General features: G+C 33.0%; 1 protein-coding gene and 1 long non-coding RNA gene across 2 annotated transcripts; both read left to right on the forward strand.

The window, feature by feature from the left end:
• The first annotated feature begins 2587 nt into the window (after positions 1-2587).
• Positions 2588-8895, forward strand: LOC138333082 (E3 ubiquitin-protein ligase MYLIP-A-like). The gene is made up of 4 exons (XM_069281217.1): positions 2588-3010; positions 6942-7027; positions 7195-7231; positions 7455-8895. Exons 2-4 carry the CDS (start codon positions 6944-6946, stop codon positions 7649-7651), a joined length of 318 nt encoding a protein of 105 aa, XP_069137318.1. The 5' UTR covers positions 2588-3010; positions 6942-6943; the 3' UTR covers positions 7652-8895.
• Positions 8896-15841: 6946 nt separating this feature from the next.
• Positions 15842-18297, forward strand: LOC138310763 (uncharacterized). The gene is made up of 3 exons (XR_011206479.1): positions 15842-15927; positions 17032-17399; positions 17960-18297. It is a non-coding gene; the product is annotated as an uncharacterized lncRNA (long non-coding RNA).
• The last annotated feature ends 2042 nt before the right edge of the window (positions 18298-20339 follow it).

Below are 20339 nucleotides of genomic sequence, written 5' to 3' on the forward strand. Positions count from 1 at the left end.
AAACGACTTCTTCTCTGAAACTAAGAATGGAATAGCATCCATAATGCAATGGTAGCATCTTTATAGGGTGGGGATTCAAAATTGTACAAATGATGGGGCTGACCCCCCAGGGGCCTGAGGGGCGGGGCCAAAAGAGGTCAATTTGGCTATCTCATTTAAACGACTTCTTCTCTGAAACTAAGCATGGGATAGCACCCAAAATGCAATGGTAGCATCCTTATAGGGTGGGGATTCAAAATTGTACAAATGATCGGGCTGACACCCTGGGGGCCTGAGGGGCGGGGTCAAAAGGGGTCAATTTGGCTATTTCCATTTAAACGACTTCTTCTCTGAAATTAAGCATGGGATAGCACCCAAAATGCAATGGTAGCATCCTTATAGGGTGGGGATTCAAAATTGTACAAATGATGGGGCTGACCCCCTGGGGGCCTGAGGGGCGGGGTCAAAAGGGGTCAATTTGGCTATTTCCATATAAACAACTTCTTCTCTGAAACTAAGCATGGAATAGCATCCATAATGCAATGGTAGCATCTTTATAGGGTGGGGATTCAAAATTGTACAAATGATGGGGCTGGACCCCGGGGGCCTGAGGGGCGAGGTCAAAAGGGGTCAAGTTGGTTATTTCCATATAAATGACTTCTTCTCTGCAACTAAGCATGGGATATATATATATAGCACCCATCATGCAATGGTAGCATCCTTATAGGGTGAGGATTAAATATTGTGCAAATGATAGGGCTGACCCCCTGGGGGCCTGAGGGGTGGGGTCAAAAGTGGTCAATATGACTATTTCCGTATAAACGACTTCTTCTCTATAACTTAACATGTGATTACGCTAATAATGCAATGGTAGCATCCTTATAAGGTGGGGATTCAAAATTGTGCAAATGATGGGGCGGATCCCCCGGGGGGCCTGAGGGGTGGGGTCAAAAGGGGTCAATTTGGCTATTTCCATATAAACAACTTTTTCTCTGCAACTAAACATGGCATTACGCTCATAATGCAATGGTAGCACCCTTATAGGGTGAGGATTCAAAATTGTACAAATGATAGGACTTACCCCCCCGGGGGCTGAGGGGCGGGGTCAAAAGGGATTAATTTGGCTATTTCCATTTAAACGACTTCTTCTCTTCAACTAAGCATGGGAGAGCACTCATAATGCAATGGTAGCATCTTTATAGGGTGGAGATTCAAAATGGTACAAATGATGGGACTTATCCCCCCGGGGGCTGAGGGGCGGGGTAGAAAGGGAGCAATTTTTGCTGTTATCATATAAACGACTTCTTCTCTGCAACTCAGCATGGAAGAGCACTCATAATGCAATAGTAGCATCCTTATAAGTTGGGGATTTAAAATTGTACAAAGTATAGGGCTGACTCCCCGGGGCCTTGACGCGGGGCCAAAAAAGGTCAATTAGGCTACTATTTGGATATAAATTACTTCCTCTCTGATCCTTTGTATTGGATAGCATATTTGTATGGTATCTAATTTTTTCTAATTGTAAAGAGTCTTTGTGATAATTACAAAAAACAAAAACAAAACCAGGTGTGAGCGATACAGGCCCTCTGGGCCTCTTGTTTTGCAGTTTTTTTCATGTAAATCTTGGGTTTGTGAAGTTAAGTTCAGAAAACTGATGGAAAATTCAAGAAGTAGGTCTTAGTGACCTAGTTAAGCATTTGTTCTATTTTAGCATTAAAAACTTTAATATTTTTGCTGAAAACTTAGATTTTTCAACGATTTGATAGCTTCCATGAAATTGATGTTTAGCACTGCACATGGATCTTCTTGGATTACTTCCTAGGGTCGCATTGGCTAGGTCACGTGCATAAATTCATATTCAATTAATGTTATCATTTGTCCAAAGCAGGATTTCAAATTATTTAGGCTTGTTTTATGAGCTAATTTCAAGCAACATCTTCACTGAAGGTATGATGTTAGAATTATGTCTGCCACCCCACTGCATGGTCGTAAAAGGTTACTAAATTTGTAATCTAAATTTTGTGGTTACTTAGATGAAAATACTTTTTAACCATTTCATAGCTTTAGACTGACGTTAAGAGCTTCATTTGGATTTTGTCATGATCTACTGAAGGTGATTTCATCCTAGGGTAACGTGCATATTTATATAAATTATTCTTAATAGCATACACAATATGCAACTGACCCAAATACTCTATATGCAATATATTTTTGATTGTGACTGATCATCATGAGTGGCCGTAAAATGACCCAAAGTGATACCTCTCCTTTGGCTAATGTTGCATGTCTATATCACTAACGTTACCTTTATTTAGTATACATTTAAATACAATGTCAATGTCCCTATTGACGTTTAAATATCCGCTGTCCTTACAGTACATGTAGCTATACAGATATTTGCAAATCAGGATAAAACTTTTAATAATGAAAAGTAAAAGGCTATATCTTACTTATTCATCTAATAAACCTAATGACAGCAGTATAGTTACATAAAACATATCTACTAATGCCGTTATATCAATAGTGATAGCAAAGCTCCTCTTCCCGTTGTCAAACCAACAGAAATTTAAATTCACGTGTTTTTATTAGAATGTCACACATCAAAAATCATATCAATATTGGTTTGAAAAAAAAATATGTATGTGCATAAAATACCTTTTCCTGATATCCAACACAACACAATATAATCGTCACTTCTTCTGGAAATGTGTGTATATTTGCAGCGCAAGTGCGTCTCATTTACGTTGTACGTCATTGATTTAGAGTACATAAAGTACATACGTGTAAATCCGTGTTAGCAAGTAGTAACATATGGTGTCATTCATAGTACATATATATGTTAGCCTGGTGCCCTGGCCTACCCAGAATGCTCCATGTATGCTATAGGCTGGAAATCCCCGACAGACAGAACGTTGATTGGCTGTTTTACCACTCTGACATTCATAATATTATTACTTACTACAAAGGTCAACAGTGCGAGACCACGGGAGCCTTAACCGCAATCGTTCCTGGCTATTTGATTAATTCAGAGGTTTGTAAGTTTTGTTTTAGTCAGGGTGTGTTTTGTATGAGGCACTTTTAAGATATACTTAAATTTAATGTATTGTTCATGTATCTTTAGCCGATGACGTTTTGTGCACAGTGCGGTGCCCCGCCACAAACACCCACGTGTTCCACCATAATATTGTCAAGCAATATATCAAGCACAGGACGTGCCAATGCAAACACACCATTCTTTAAGTTACTCCAGTGTTTATACTAACAGCACGTGCACTTGTTACGAGTTCAATTAAATGAATTTGGTGATTCATTTTGACTTAATACTTGGATGTTTGGATTCCGGACACGCTTTGATGACTATCTTTGTTGCTGGTAGGTAGGTACGTGTATATAGAACCTACACTTTGCACAGTAAATCTGTTTCAAATACTGAATTTAAGCTATCAATCCTACAATCGATCTTCGTTTATAAATATTGTACACAATATTATCCTTATGTATTGGATTTACTACTTTCTTCTGCTGGCAACGGATGAACATGTGGTTGACAAGCAGCTATATTTAGTTTTATTTGTAAGGTCGAGGACGACTTGCCTACATGAACATGTACCTACATCCTCGATACTCCAGGGCTTCCGATCACTTACGATCTCTACACCCCTGGACTATCTCATAGTGAAATTGAAGGCAGCTCAGCTGAAAACATTTGACCAATCACAGGCTAGCAAAGATTTCCTTTGAAGACTACAGAGAGAGCGACGCCTAACATCAAAGTCACACAGTCAACCACAGTGTACCATTATACGGCTCTTTTGATGTACATCAAATGACTAAGTTATCTGTTCTATTCTGTTGCCTCCAGTTTTACTATGAGATAGTCCAGGGGTGTAGAGATCGTAAGTGATCGGAAGCCCTGGAGTATCGAGGATGATGTACCTATGACATTTGAATATCTTATGCCTGTCATTACAATGTTCACGAATACAATATGATAAAACTAGTTCGATTTCCATTATGGTTCTTTTTATTCATTTTTGTGATGTATAAAATTATATTCATGTAAATGTAATTACATATGTACATTACTTCTGAATTGAGAAAAATCAGGCAAAGTTTTATAATGGAGCTGGATATAAACAAATAATCTCATTACAATATTGCATGTAATTTATTATGTTAAATCACTTGTAACGAATTAGATTTATATTATGTATGTATACTGTACATCCTCACACTGTTTGTATACATTTGTTTACTGAGTAGTATTTCTATATTGAGGTAAGTTTCCATCGGTACAATTGACTATAACGTTAGCAGAACGGTATTCTAAGATATTTTTTAATCCTTTATATTTTCCACGTTTAATTTTACTGATCTTCCAAGTCATCATTTTCTTCAGTAATTTGACTGTGCTGTTATTTTATTTTAATGAATATTCAACGCATAACCCCGTGTTTCTCCATATATGAATATTCATGGACTCATTCATAAAATCCTCGGCATCGTAGGAAACATGATCTAAATATAGATAAGCTAAACACTACGAGTAACACACTGCGTTATATTTAGTGAATACAGTGTTAATAAAAAGTGGTCTTTATCTGAACCAAAGACTTATTATCTCGGTAGGACACTAACTAGATATCAATTATCATTCTCTAATGCAACAAAGTCATGAGGCGATTTCCTTCTCATAGAAAGAAATCCCACAGAACGAGTGTTACGCTAAACCTGCCTATATTATTAGGCTTATAAAAAATTACCAATATAAATTAGGGGAAAAATATAGGCAGGTTTAGACACATGCAAGATATATATATATATAGCCTGTAACCACTTTGATTTAAACATACAGTCCAATCTGTATTAAAGGTAGATTTCGCCCAACCAAATAAATATTTTTTTGTGAAATGCGATAAGCGGAAGAAAAGATGAAAAAACATATTAAAATATCTCAATTTAATTTCTTTATGTGTTTGAGATTGAACAAATGTGTCTTGAATACAAAATTGAAGGAAATCCTTCGGAATATTACGGTGTCCGTCAGACAAAATAATATGCAAATGAAGCTGCGATGGATTGCGTTGTCGAAGTTTGGCGCATGCGCATTGTCACGCACTAAAAGTAAACAAAATGGCTGAACAAAAGTGTGTGAGATGAAAAAAATATATCTGAATCGGCAACAAAGTGGAGGAAATTATAATGGATTCGGTAGCACCCTAGGATAGATCTATAGGGATTTAAATCCAGAGATGGCATGTAGCAATAGAAGAAACAGAAGCCACATCTCAAGCGGAACTTGCCGGGATCTGTTGGGACTCGTGTAACGGCATTGCACGTGGTGAGTTAAATTTCAACACATATGCATATGCCAGCACACAGATAGCCGCAGACTAACTACATGTATATTTGGTGTACAAAGTTAGCGAGCGTATGTAAGTAACATGAAGTGTTTCAGATTATATGATATGTATAAACAGTCCCTCGCACTTCGATTTGTTGTTGTTGTATTTTAACTAAACATGCCGTGGCAAGACTGTCACTTTTATCTGACATCTCGACATTTTGTTGCACGCTTCCGTTTGTTGCTGCGGCCTCGTTTTGGAAAAAATACGTCATGTTCTATGTAAAGCTTGACTTTGCTCTATTTTTAGAGAAGTATTTTCCTGGTCAAGCTAGGCAACTGACCACCCATATTGTTCGCTGTATGCATTGAAAATGATCTGAAGATTATATCTATTTATAGGATAAATTTCAATTTCGTAGTCTTTATATTTCATTGGGCGAAACCTACCTTTAAGAGACCAGTCAAGGGAAATTGAAAAGTAGTCTTTTAATAGAGAGTGGTCTCTTAATAGAATAACTCGTACTGATCAGAATTGAGATGACCAGTCACCCATGTTTTGATATTGACGTCTTTCATAATAATCTTACATGTGTTTTAACTTCGATAATAAATATAAATATAATAGAACTAAAGTGTCTTTTTGTTATTGATTTAATTCATTTTAATTCAAATATATCATATACTTACCCAAACGTTAGGTTTGTATATGGCAAAACGCCGGAATGGGGGTCATGTTGGAATTTTGTGGGGTATTTCATTGTGATATTTTATATACAATAGGATTAGGAACAAGTTTTCCAACTTAAATGAAGCCCTCTCCCTACAGGATTATAATTAATAACATAATCAGGAACACAAACCAGACATCATAAGTATATTACGAAAATACTCATTGTATGATTCTTTTACTAATTATATTAAATCTGGTACTTCTAGTAAAAAATATTGGCGAAAATTTGTTTATAAAAATGTTTACAAATTTGATGAAAGATCACGTCTAGAACGTATGTCAAATGATATAGATTTTATTAGATTCAAATGTATTCACCCTAAAAATAGGTTGCACTTTCTTTTGGAACTCGCTGTAAAGTTTCCACAGTATAATAATCATGTACATTGTATTTTGAATGTTTGTGTAAACTCACGAATATCAAATTGTATAGAATTAAGTCAAAATTGTGGAATACTTTTTAATGATCATGTTACCCATATTATTTTGCATTGTGATAAAAATAGCGACGAGTACTGGTGTTTTTTGGTGATTAATTTTGGATTAGAATTCATGTCGTCGCTTCACAATTTAACAGATTTTGATTTATGTAACACCTTTTTGGGTAAAGAATTTGCCTATGATTTCTCAAATAGTGCCTTAGAGGAGTTTAGATTAGGAAATGTATCTTTTTTGTATAGACTCCTGAAAGCATGCGATCCTTATTGCTTTGAATAATCTCAACTAATTACTAATTATTAGACTTGAAATTGAACATATTTTGTAAATTTCTATTTGTTTTGTTTTGTTTCTTGTTTTCATGTTAAATGTCATTCTTTATGTAATCTTCAATTTTGGAGGAAATAAAGATAATAATAATGATAATGATTTCTTAATATGCTGTAGAGATGAACGAACAAAAAGCCAGTGACAATGAAGTCCGACCCGAGGAGGTTAGCTCCTCAACAAGAGATGTAGAGGCCGATATCAAGGTAAAGTACATGTAATCAACGTTTTAACAATATATTCTGATTGATAATTTCAGCACAGACACGTATCCCAATGTATTGTCTATTTATGTTACGACCGGTATCAAATTGAAATTAGTTTTGAAATGCATATTTTTTCTCTATTTAATATATTTTTTAACATTTTCCAGGATGAAATGGAGCCCGGCGACAGCAATGAAGATAAAGGTATAACTATATCTGACTTATGTTTGATAAGAATGTTATCTAATGTTCCGTAGCAGTCTATTTCTTTATGTCCACCCTTTCTTCAGTGCGGTCATGTCTCTAACAAATCGATTTAAATATTGCATATATCTCAAATTAATAAAGTAGATGTGCTCCAATTTTGAATATCTCGCATTTTTCTCCAGAAAAAAAGGCCCACTATATTGGTCACTGATATTTTCAGAAACTCAGATGTTGCAGGAAGAAAATAATAGACTGAAGAGAGAACAATTCTGTTTTGTGTGTCAAGAGAGTCTCCGTGTGGTTGCTTACTACCCATGTGGACATTGGTCCTGCTGCAAAGTCTGCGACTCTGCCCAACTGATTTGTCCCATGTGCAAGGGGGAAATCGAAAATAGAATTTTCACGTATTTGTCATAGGAAACCTGGCTGCCATGCGTGAAACCGGGAACATTTTTTTTATTTTTTTTTTATTCTATATATATATATCTTGAATGACCAATCAAAATTTGAGACTGACATTCCTATAAGATGATGTTTTAGGGCTTTGCAATTTCATGTTGATATCTTACTATGTTTTACGATATTTAATTATTTATTTAGTATACAACGTTTCGTTGAATGGAATTCCCAAAAGTTGTGTTTGTGGTTGTTCTGTATTATTGTTTGATCGTATTGTATTGATAACATGTATTTACGAAATAATACTTCATGTTAAAACCAAAGATGAAAGTACACAGAATGTTTATGTTATTTTAGAATTATATTGAAAATACGATGAGGATTTTAGTGCATAATGCATTGAGGAGTGCAATAGTTGTGTTAAGTTGATGGGGATAATTTCTTATTGAAGTTGTTATTTATTGTTACCTTATCAGCATGTATGAGCGGATTACCGTAAAGGTTTCCGATGTAGATTGAATCTCGACCACATACCTAGGTTTATTATGTCAAAAGGCGATAGAAGTCGGTTGTATTGACTCTAAATAATAAAAAATAGCTTTTTATCCGTTTATATCAACACGGCAGTAATTGAGAATTAACTACGCATAGATCAAGTTTTAAATTAAGTGCTGTTATGAATTTAGTAAGATGTTTAAATTATATATATATAATTGTTGTAATTATTTATAAATTATTTATTTCCTTATCTAATGTGGGGAATACTGTTATGTTTTTAAATGCTTTTTTATGACTTTCAATGATCGATTAATGTTTTGATATTTATACTTAAGATTGGTTGGTTGGTATATGATTGTGATATGATTTATCAACACATAGATCCTTGAAAAGACATTAAATATTAGGCAAAAGTATACACAAACGTAATTCCTATTTTCGTTTAAAAGATATAAAGAATTATCTATTTCTTTCTATTCTATCAACATGCACGCGTGAGATTATGGATAAATTATAAATTAATGTTAGACGAAATTGCATTTTTTTTTAATTTAAAGTAAAAGTATGTTAATGTTTCTTATATTCTAAAATTACGTAATACATATCTCGGAAACTCCATTTTTACTGAAAAATTAACGAAGTACGGTGTAAAGAGCGGAAGGTTGTTTATGTTTAAATTATTGCAGCATGTAATTCAGAAGTTTAAATGGCCTTAGTCACGCCCATCGTACTAATATTTCTCATTAATAAATATTATTATATTATCTTTTGTCGTGTTTTCATTCAAATGAGATCACTTTGCAGACATCATTAACAGTTTTACATGATATTGTTGCGGAGTTTGTATAATATTTTTCATCGTTTATTCCTTTTCGTAAAACAGTTTCCTAGCGGAATTCTTAGACAGAATCAAACTATTTTTAACCTTAGTAAAATAAATGAAATATAGTAAAGAGCTGTTATTTTTTTATATATCATTAACAGCTTTCTTTACATGCATTTGTAGAGTAGTCAAATATTTTCCATCATAACATATTTCTTTCATATCTGAATTCTTTAGAGAAAATCAAACGGTTATTAATCTTAGTAAAATATATGAAATATCGTTAAGAACTTTGTAAATTAATTGATCATTTTTAGTATAATTCGGACTGATGGTCAGTAAGATAAATTTAATACTTTATACCTAATTGTGCTTTCACGGACAGATCCCATGCCTCACTAGTCTACGTTACTCTTTTTGTGTAGATTGAGGGTTTCTCTTAATTTGAAGTATATGAATTATTGCCGAATAAGGTGTCGCCTATTAGACCTACTTAAAATGACTTCATAATAAAATAAATTATGCACAAAAGTAAGAAATAAATCTTCTTTACAATTATGTAAAAAAACCCAATTAGTATGACCTTGTACTGTGATGTATACACTGTTTAATAATTTATTACGAGTACAGTGCATACGTGCTTTTTGAAATATTTAATTATATGCTAAATATCATTTCGTGGGTCAAAATTTTCGGAATTTTAGAAACGAGAAAATTAAATTTTAGCAGTTTTCAAATATCGTGATGATATTTGGCTATAAGGATATATTTAATTAATTAATTTTACAATTTTTCATGGATCAAATGTTTGCGATCAAAGCACTATCTCGCGAAGCCGCGAAAATATCAACTGACGAAAATAATCGGCCATAGGTCCTAAAGAGAATGTACAATATATATATATTTAACAGCCGAGCATTGAACATGAATGATGATATGAACCTAGTTACTGTTTTACCTTTCCATTTGAAATAAAAAATTAAATCTTATCATTTAGTCCAATAGCGGGACGAGTTTGTCACTTTACTGCTTTTGTTGTCTTTTGGTGTTTCAGCAAAATGACATGATGCCCAAGGCAGAAACTAGCTGATATTTGATCACAATGTTTTCTTTGTAAGAAGAGATATCAACATTGTTTTAGGAAGCGCATTGAGCTGACTGTATATCACACCCTATTCTAAATCTAGATTACAAAGTCTTTTTAATTTTGGATACAAATGATCAATATTATTTCCTACATTATTTGGTCCGACACATTCCACGCACTCGAAGCAATGATATACGGGATATAGGAGATAGATTTCTACATGGTAAGTAAGATTGAATTTGCCTGAATTACTTTTCTGTATATTGTCGGTTGACATTCATTTCCCGGAACACATTTCTAATTAAGTATTGTTCTCTTTAATTTTATTACAATTATAAGATCAAAATTTAGACTACATCGGAACGACCACAGTAAATTTAAATAAAAGTACAACGACTATAAAATATATAAAAGGAGAATAACGTCAGAAGTGACAACCACATATGTATCATCCTGACACCCGCTCATCGATATATACAGAGAATACACGGCCAGTGCTTAAAGTATTAGTTATATTTTGGCGAGGGTAAGAATGAACCATGTTTTCTTTTTCTAAACTGAGCCAAAATACAGTTTATATTTTAAGACACTGACCATGTATACTTTTTATCCTGCAACATTCATCAAAAATATATATGCACATATTTTAACTGAAAGATACCAACGTTTGTTTGCAAATATGACTGTCTTTCAAATAATGTTTCGCCTCGGAAGTATAGGTCAGTCGAAAATACAGTTGATTTCCGTCAATGCCGAATACAGCAACGCTACACTGTATATGTGATAGGTGTTTTCCGATAACACCAATATGCTGGTTGCATGATCAAGCTGATTAAGCCTCTCCTGTTTTAACTTACAAAGCGAATACTATCTCCTGCGTCTTTTTTACTATCAATTGGGCTAATTCTACAACGACATAGTATAATCAGTACGTTGTGATGTCTAGTTTAGTTTAGTTTAAACATATTTTATTTGAACAAAGTCAAAAGGAATTAGGCACAAGTTATACAACTTAGAATTGCCCTCTCCCATACAAATGTATATGATGTTACATAATCAAACATACAATAGCAGCATTAATGATTGTATATCAAATAATATGTAAAAGAAAGAAAGAAACAAACAAACATTAATAAGTATTAGTAGTCACATTTGATTTGTTTAGCCATATCAGCACCCACGTTTTATAGCTACATGTAAAATTGTTTCAACATTTGACATTCATGACGTGACTAATTCCATACAATTGAACATTAATTTTGTAAACAATCTAAAATGATATATAAATGATTTTACAATTAATATCTTACAAATACATTTGGCATTAATGTTTTTTTAGAAAAAATAATCATGAAACAAGTTTTGACAATGAAATGCCAGCAATCATCATTTAGCAATCAGTGAATGTTGTTCGATCAAACAAAGCGATTGGTATTTCTTATATATTCTTGAATTGTCAGGCGTATGCTTTCATTATCTTTCGGACTAAGTGTATCAGAACCGTTAAGTATCAACTTCAAATTAATATTCGTATTATACAAAGACAATTTTCTCATAAGTATGACACAAGATGGTGATAAAACTAAATTAACTTTGAATAAATCAGCATTTAAAGCACTGCAACCATGACGAAGTCTTGTATGCATAATATCAAGTTTTCTGTTTCCAACTGACCGTCTTGCTACAGTCTTTTCCCGTTTGATTAGGGTTTTAAATTTTGTAACAGTTTCTGAAGATCTTACTGTCAAATCTAATGAATTCCAAAGCTTCACCGTACTGGGAAGAAACGAGTTTTCAAATAGCACTAGGCGACACCTAGGGGATACATAATCATGATTATTTCTTAAGTTATAAACGGTACTTTCATTAATCCTATCAGGTAAAATATCATGTAAACAAGACGGAGCTATATTATGATGAATTTTATAAAATAAAAATAATTTTTTCTGCTTCCGTCTTTCCGATAATGTGTCCCAACCAGTTTCCATATATAATGAATTTCTACTTGCGAAAGAGGTTAAACCTGTAACTATTCTGGCAGCTTCTAATTGTATTTTTTCTAGTTTTTCTTAATCTAAATTGGTGCATCCATCCCACACCTCACTCGCGTATTCCAATAAAGGTCAAATAAACATAGTATATAATTTAGACAGCGTTTCCCCTTTTAATGTAAATTTCAACTTGCGGAAAACTGACAAATGCCGTGAGGCGGAGTTAGCGATATTAGTAATATGCGTTTCCCATTTCATATTTTCATTCAAAGTTATACCCAAGTGTTTGTGTAAACCACCGTTAGTCAAAATCGTGTTATCAAATTGCAAATTAATATCTAATTTTTCAAGAGAACCGTTTAATAAAACTACTTCAGTTTTATTAGGATTAAAATTTACTTTCCATTCCCTTGACCAGCGCTCTATAATTGATAAATCATGATTTGTGTGTTGTTCAATATCTTGGATGTTATTTGAAGAATACGCGAGAGAGGTGTCGTCAGCAAACATTCTTGATAAGGAAAACACATGTTCAGATATATCGTTTATGAATATCAAAAATAACAATGGCCCAAGAACCGACACTTGAGGAACGCCAGCTTTTAAATAACAAGGATTTGAGTAACAATCACCAATAACGACAATTTGATTTCTTTCACTTATATAATCTTTTATCCAATTATAGATATTTCCCCTGATACCATATGAAAAGAGTTTTTTAAGTAATCCACGATGCCATACCCTATCAAATGCTTTTGAAATATCGAAAAATACCATACATGTTTGTTGTTTATTTTCTAATGATACACATATATTATGATAAATCTCTAAAAGTTGGGACACGGTAGAGTGTCCCGGAAGAAAACCAGACTGATACTTATATAGAAGATTGTTATCGATGACAAAAATATGCAGATGTTTGTAACAGCCCGCTCAAAAACTTTACTTACAGTACTTAAAAGTGAAATCGGCCTGTAATTAGAGGTTAGAAAACGTTCACCCTTTTTGAATATAGGCATATAGGCATTAAAAAGTAATTGCAAAGGAAAACACACAGTTTCAGCTGTGTTTTTTAACATTTCGTGACTAATAGTATCTTTACCAGTAGCTTTATTTAGCTTAAGAGTTGAAACAATATCCTTAACTTCTTGAACAGAAAAAATACAGTTTCAATGGTATTTTGACATATCGATGGAAATTCGGGTATGTTACATGGTTCATCAATAATTTCAGATATGGAACAAAAAAACGAATTCAGTAAATCAGTTTTTTTCTTGTTATCGTACACTAATGTACCATTACCACTATCATATAATGGGGGGATAGATTCTGATAAAGCAGATTTTCCAATTAGACGATGCATCAATTTCCAATATGATTTTGAATCGTGTATAGCAAAAATTGTCTATAATTCCATTAATATTTTCAAAAAAGGATACTTTAGCAATTTTTTTCATATTGTTAACCCGGTTTCGTTGGTGTTTAAATCTCAATATATCACATGGACTATTAGAGCTACGTGCTTTTTTATGCAAACGATCTCTTTTTCTAATTTCAGTACGTAATTCCGAGTTGAACCATGGTTTGTCATTTTTTTCTGATAGTTACTATTTTTCTGGGTATACACATATAAGCAAAGTTTAGAAAGGAATCAGTGAAAATTTCACAAGCTTCGTCAACGGAACAATTTTCAAATCTCTCTTGCCATGGAAATTCTCTGATTAATTTATTGAACTGATCATAGTCGGCATATTTATACAACCACATGTTACGCTGGTATGTTTTAGTAATGTTTTCTATCAATTTAACAACCGCATGGGTAGCTGAATGGTCGTTAATTTCATTATTGACAGGAATTACAGAAGATTCAATAACATTTACAGTATCACTGACAAGTATAGGATCGATAAGTGTACTAGAATGAGCAGTGACACGAGTAGGTTCATTAATCACATTAGATGAACTAAAAAGAAAAAGAAGCTCATTGAGTCTATGATTTCGAACTCTAAGTAAGTCAATATTTATGTCGCCAAATATGAGAACATTAGAACTGATACCAAGAGCACTCTCGATGGATGATTGAAAATTGTCCCAAAAAGGCATATTTGATCCTTCAGGACGATACACAGTGCTTATAAAATAAGAACAATTAGTGAAATTTAACTCAACCCAGATAATCTCTCCTCCATCCAAATCATGTCTACGTTTAAAATGAACGTCGTTTGATATGTAAACCATAACACCACCCCCAAAACAGTTTCTATCAAGTCTTATGGGCTCTGAATATCCCTCTATCAATATATCAGAATTTAAAACGTTTTCATCTAAATGTGTTTCAGTTAAAAGTATACACGTGTGTTCATTAGCCAGCAGTTCAATATCTCCGATTTTATTGCGTATATTCCTTGTATTAAGGTGAAAAAATGATAATTCATTTTGCTCATGCTCGGGTCCGGGATTAGTTTCAATATCATTGCTTAGGATCAATATCAAATAAAAATGTTAAGTAATGATTATGGTTTGCTAAAAGAGGCTTATGATACTGAATACTAATGGTCACTCCATATTTCACAAATGATTTAAGACGTTTAAAAACAATACTGAACAAATGAAAAAGAATAGATAAAAAAGATAACATACATTTATAGTGCAGTGATTCAAGAACGCCATGAGTTTTTAAATAGTGTGTCCCAACCGCCGCTCTATATTGATCTTTGTCAATACCCATTTACATAATAAAAACGACTAGCATCTATACATAATGGAGCGACGAGACACACATTTTGAATAACCAAATGCTGGGTACTGGTATGGAACAAAGTATCAAATAAAAACGGAGACAAGCAAATGAAAAACAGAGAACAAAAAAAGCAAGATAAACATAATAAGTAATCCGAAACAGATTCCTTCATTCCTTCTATCAAGAGGGATTGGCAGCAAAAGAAATAATATGAACGGTATTTGAATATCCTTCCTTCTATTAATAAACTGACAACATATAGACATAGATCTTTACAACATTAACCATTAATAGTTGTACATATTTATCAAAACCTATATACAATACATGTTCAAATCAAAAGGATAGTGGTGAAAGTGGGGTTTGAATAGGGGTATGCTAAGTTTATATTAGAATGGATCATATAAAGATATTTGTGCATGCATGCTATTCGGAAATATTCACACACACGGCCGTAAATATGCAAACAAATAGGAATAACCAACCGGTTGGTGTCGGGTAGGGGCAATCGAATTAAAAAACGCGGTGTTAACCAGTAACTATGCTCCCGATAATAAAAAACCCACATTAACCTGCGAGAAGCTTAAGACTGTAATAAACCATAAATGTAATACTCTATATGGTACATATGTACACAGTCAATTTTGATTGTGGACCTTATTAATTAATTAGTTAATTCACACATTACAAATGATATTTTATATATCAGTGTCTTGAGTCTAGTTATCAAATCAAGCATTTTTTATGTGCAATAAAAAGAAGCATTAATTTCACTGTAATAAAATTACGATCTTATTACGATCAAATATCTGTGCAAAGGACGAAACGCAAAACTCGCAAATTGTAATATCGTGCAAAAATTACATTTTCGCAGTGAAATATAGGGTTTTAAAGTGAATATATATATAACATTTTTCACTCGAGTGAAAATACCAGTTTTTCAATATTGAAATCAGAGCATTTACAGTGAAAATATCGCTTTGGCGTTATTTGCTTTTAAAATTCCGTACCAAATGTATAATATTACTTGTATCAAATGGTAAATATACGTCACTTCCGCCAAATAGCCTAAAGATTGTTGACATTGTCGCCACCGGCCATCTCCAGACTGCGCCTTAACGCCGGGTTCTTTCAGACAACATTTTATGAGAAGTGGTGAGTAAACTACAAAGCTATATGCGTTTACTTGTATTTAGACATAAGTTTTTGTATGAATGTATATAGAATATTATGCAGTTAAGTAAGCTTTTGTCTTCTGTAAGCAGAATATAGAGTCTACCATCTTCATCACTTGGGGTAAGGATCACATGCACGTACGTACCAATAGTATCGATGTTGTTGCTCAAAAGAAAATTATCAATGCGCAAATCAGATAGTTTAACATCTGTGACCTTTACTTTTATAATCTGGGCGTTAAAACAAACCGTTATTGTCTGCTCTAGAAATAAGAGCGGAATATCGGATAAATATGTCGCAATTATGGAAGTTTGTTGTCATTTTCGGCCATGTTAAGATTTTATTTTTGTAGTTTTGGTCAAAGACCGATTATGGCATTTTATGTAACAAGTTAAAGCTAATAGAATACTTTATAACTATGTTTTATTTTTCATACATAAAAGTCTTTTTTATGACTTATTAGTAATAAGTCAATACCACTTGTTCACTCGTTCACAAATTTTGTAAGGAAGGGAATTCTAAAAATAAGTTCATGTATATAAAGAGGCGTGGCCAGGTGTCATTCAAAATCTGTACGCTGAATGAGTTTTGTTCCCGAGTAGTGATTTGTTTTTTGTTTCATTTAACAAATCACTATAAAGCATACATTGATAGTAGGTACAATTGTATATTTTATGTTTTGGACTGAGACAACACGAAACGCAAGGTGAATTTGTTGAAAATTCAAATGAAATACAACGTTTGGGATTGATTGTTGCCTACAACTGCAGACACAGGGTTAATCTTAGATTTGGATAAAAAATTTCTTTTCACAGTTGTCATATGTTACCATTCAATAAATTGTTAAATGGAAATGGGTTACATTTTATTCATGTAGGCCTATTCGGAACCGACAATATCAGAAAAAATGTATTCTGCAAAAAAACTTTTGTTTTGCTTTTTTTTTGCATCGTAGCAACTTGGAATCATAGTGTGGACATCTTAAAGATGATAAATCTTGGATGATGGATTGTTGTTTTTTTCCTTTTTAAAATTATCGTGCACATATATATACTACTATTCGAAATGTAATATTATTTTCAGATTGAAAACGTTATAAAATATGGATGACAACGCAATATATAGCAGTCGTATTCGAGAAGAAAGCTTTACAGTATGGCCTCACTCAAACATTCCAACAGGACCACTTGTGATAGCGGGCTTCTCCTGTATCGACCCCGAAACTTCAACAGTAGGATGTACAGCCTGTGGGCTTGAGATGAGCGCTTCCGATCTAAACAGAACAAGTCCCTAGTACTACCATGTGTTACAGTCACCCGAATGCTCGTTCTTCTACCCGGATATGTCGCACAGGATGGAGCAGGACCGAAGACAGTCTTTCCTGTACTGGACGGGGCACCAGGAGGGACCGGATGTGGAGGACTTGGTGACGGCTGGATTTTATGTAGCAGGTACAGATGTATTTCATTTTTAACAAAATAAATGTCGGAAAAATAAAGAAAATGAGAGTTGATTTGACACGAGTAGCAAACATATTGGTATGAAGCAGATACATTATACGAAAAATTGAACTGATCACAAACCGTTCTCCATACCTCTTATCTCGGGCTTTACTTCAGCCCGCTATCACAAAAAGACAAGTTATCAGAATCTTAGTTATGTACTTTAACCATTTAAGGTCATTTTAATATATGACTAAATGAGTGTAAAAAGCAGGTGTATTTCTTATTTTTTTAATAGAAGAAAAAAATATTGTTATTTGGTTTTGACTAATTTCGAAAGCATTAGGACGAAAACAAAACAATAAATTTTTATAACGAAATGATTCTACTGAAATAATCATGCTAATGTTCATATAGAGTTCATAACGTGAAAGATTTATCAATACAAATGGTGTCATATTTTCATTCGTTCAACTAGAGTTGTAAGGTCTTGCAGGTTTTTTTAACGTGGTCTTCTAGGAAAAGCATTAAATACCTAACACATATTATGTATTTTTATTTTGTTTCAGAGTTTGGAGAAGACAACTTTCGCTGTTTCTGCTGTGATCTACGTCTACCTTTACAGAATCTCACAACAAGTGTCAGGCAGGAACACGCTCGATTGAGTCCAAGCTGTATCTTCATCCGGAACCTAATGATACAGGAATTATACCATAATTAACAGCCCCATCCTGTTGTCATAAGTCAGTTTAGAGTCGCAAGGATATATGTTTATTTTGAAAAAAATAGGACAAACATTTAAGAAAGGAAATAAGACGATGTCCGATGTATTCCTGTCAAAATTACCAAATAAAATATTTGGGTTTTTTTAATGGCACGTGACATGATGATAATTATTCAATGATAATAAACTATTTCAATATTTTCAATGTAGTTTGACTAATGTATAATAATGTACAGTATTAGTTTAAGCATTGATTTTATTCTGTAATAGTCCAATATTTTCTGTGATCTTAGCATTACCATCCCAACAAATAAAACAAGATAAGACGTTTTTTTACATTCATATTTTATATCATAATACTGCATCAATTAAGAACATTCTCTGGTGCGGTACCAGTTACGTTGATGTCTCGTTTCAACATTGATCAAAGATTTTTTGTGATTTTCTCTTTTTGTAGAAAATTACCATACAAACAACGTGGCAAAATAGACATATGTTTTGCAGATTTTTCTATTTGTGAATTTTAAAAATGTTGTAAAATTATAACCTATTAAGCGTCACATCTACTGGATCATAGAATAGTCATATTATTTGAGGATTATCGACGTGAAATTAACATAGTATATGTAAAAGATATTGCCTAGTGATATAATTCTATCTTTTTATTCATAAGAGTAACAATATTAGCAAAATGTTTCTCCTGAAAAACCTTTAAATAAAAAAAAATCACTAATATACGCGGGAACCAATCTTTAAGTAAAATATGATAATCTATATACATGTATGTGGTTTATATGGATACCGTGGTCGATTTGATTTTATACTAAAGGAGACGATTGTTTACTATTTATTTCATGCATTTTTATTCGGTAAAACTATCCAAGTAAGTCACATTACAGTTTTTTCACTTTGTAAAGCTGCTACTTTGTTTCTTACAATGTCCTTAACACCACTACACTATACTGTATGTAAAATATGGATTTCTTTTAATTGTTTTGAGCAATTGTGATACACAAATATAAATTATTGTCATGAAAATGTATATTGACTTTGTCAATTAAAGCTGCATCAACATCGACATGATTTAAAAAGAAAATAAAGGCCTCTATTTGAAATACTAATTATTTGTCATATTTCACTGCAGGTAAAAAAGAGTGTCCATAGACCAGTGCTGTCAAAAGTCAGTAATATCAAATTACGTGTATAGTACCATTTAGAAAATGATTTTACCTATTTTTGATCATGATGCCTAAAACAATTTAAAATGGAATTTTGGCTATTGGTAATTTACTCTCAGATTCCTGTGTGGTCCACCAGTTATCGTCCAAGGCGAAGTCAATAACAGGTACAATTTTGAATTCAGAATCACGCACCAGGCTGATCCGAGTTGTAATTTTTTTAATGCGTTATTATGACTTTCGGAAATACGTTTATGAAGATATTTAAAAAAATTATTTACGGTTTTATTTAAAAAAAAAAATCCAATGCCGTTATAGTGATTTTTAAATGGCGTCATTACGACTTTTTGAAAAGGCGTTATAAATACATTTTTGCGTTATTACGCTTATTTTGAAAGGTGTATTACGACCTTATTCACAAGATAGCGCTATCTTTTCTTGTTTTACTTTTTAAAATTTTAGGCTTTCGTATTTATCAACAGCTCTAAAAGAAGTAGTATTGTGTTTCAAATAATTTTATAAGCAATTTTGTACACTCTTATTTTCATGGTGCACCTAAAGTCATACAGAATGTCTGACATGTGTAAGTGATAAGGCATTTATTACTCTCTATCGAAGTCCCGAGTGACAAAGTATGCGTCTTAACCTCAAACAAAAAGACAGATTGGATGATAAATACACACCCATTGTCCTCCATTTGTCTTACCTGTACCTATTTTGCTTGTGAATACCTTTCGGTACTAGGGGTTCTTGACTCAATGTTGACACATTTGTCCGTCATTACCAATCGTAAGGATATTTGCGATGTAAAGATATAATAACTTTAAAGATGCTCCACCGCTGACAAATGGTATTTTTTCCACTATCAATAACAGGAGCAGACGATTAAGTATTTTTCTTCAGTTACAAAAGTTACTTACTTGACACCATTACCACCATTGAAAGTTTAGAGCTTTTTATTTTACTTACTTAAAAAGTTAAAGTTAAGTTAAAAATATGAAAAATAATAAATTGCATCCCGCAAAAAATCCGTGACACTATATTCTA

This window comes from Argopecten irradians, chromosome 1, assembly GCF_041381155.1.
Source record: "Argopecten irradians isolate NY chromosome 1, Ai_NY, whole genome shotgun sequence".
In the NCBI taxonomy this organism is placed as follows: domain Eukaryota; kingdom Metazoa; phylum Mollusca; class Bivalvia; order Pectinida; family Pectinidae; genus Argopecten; species Argopecten irradians.

Excerpts from the sequence above, each read along its gene's own strand:
- LOC138333082 (XM_069281217.1), top strand. The coding sequence starts at position 6,944 with ATGAACGAACAAAAAGCCAGTGACAATGAAGTCCGACCCGAGGAGGTT. Across the intron at positions 7,028-7,194 it reads ATGTAGAGGCCGATATCAAG|GATGAAATGGAGCCCGGCGA; the intron begins GTAAAGTACATG and ends AACATTTTCCAG. Across the intron at positions 7,232-7,454 it reads CGACAGCAATGAAGATAAAG|AAACTCAGATGTTGCAGGAA; the intron begins GTATAACTATAT and ends TGATATTTTCAG.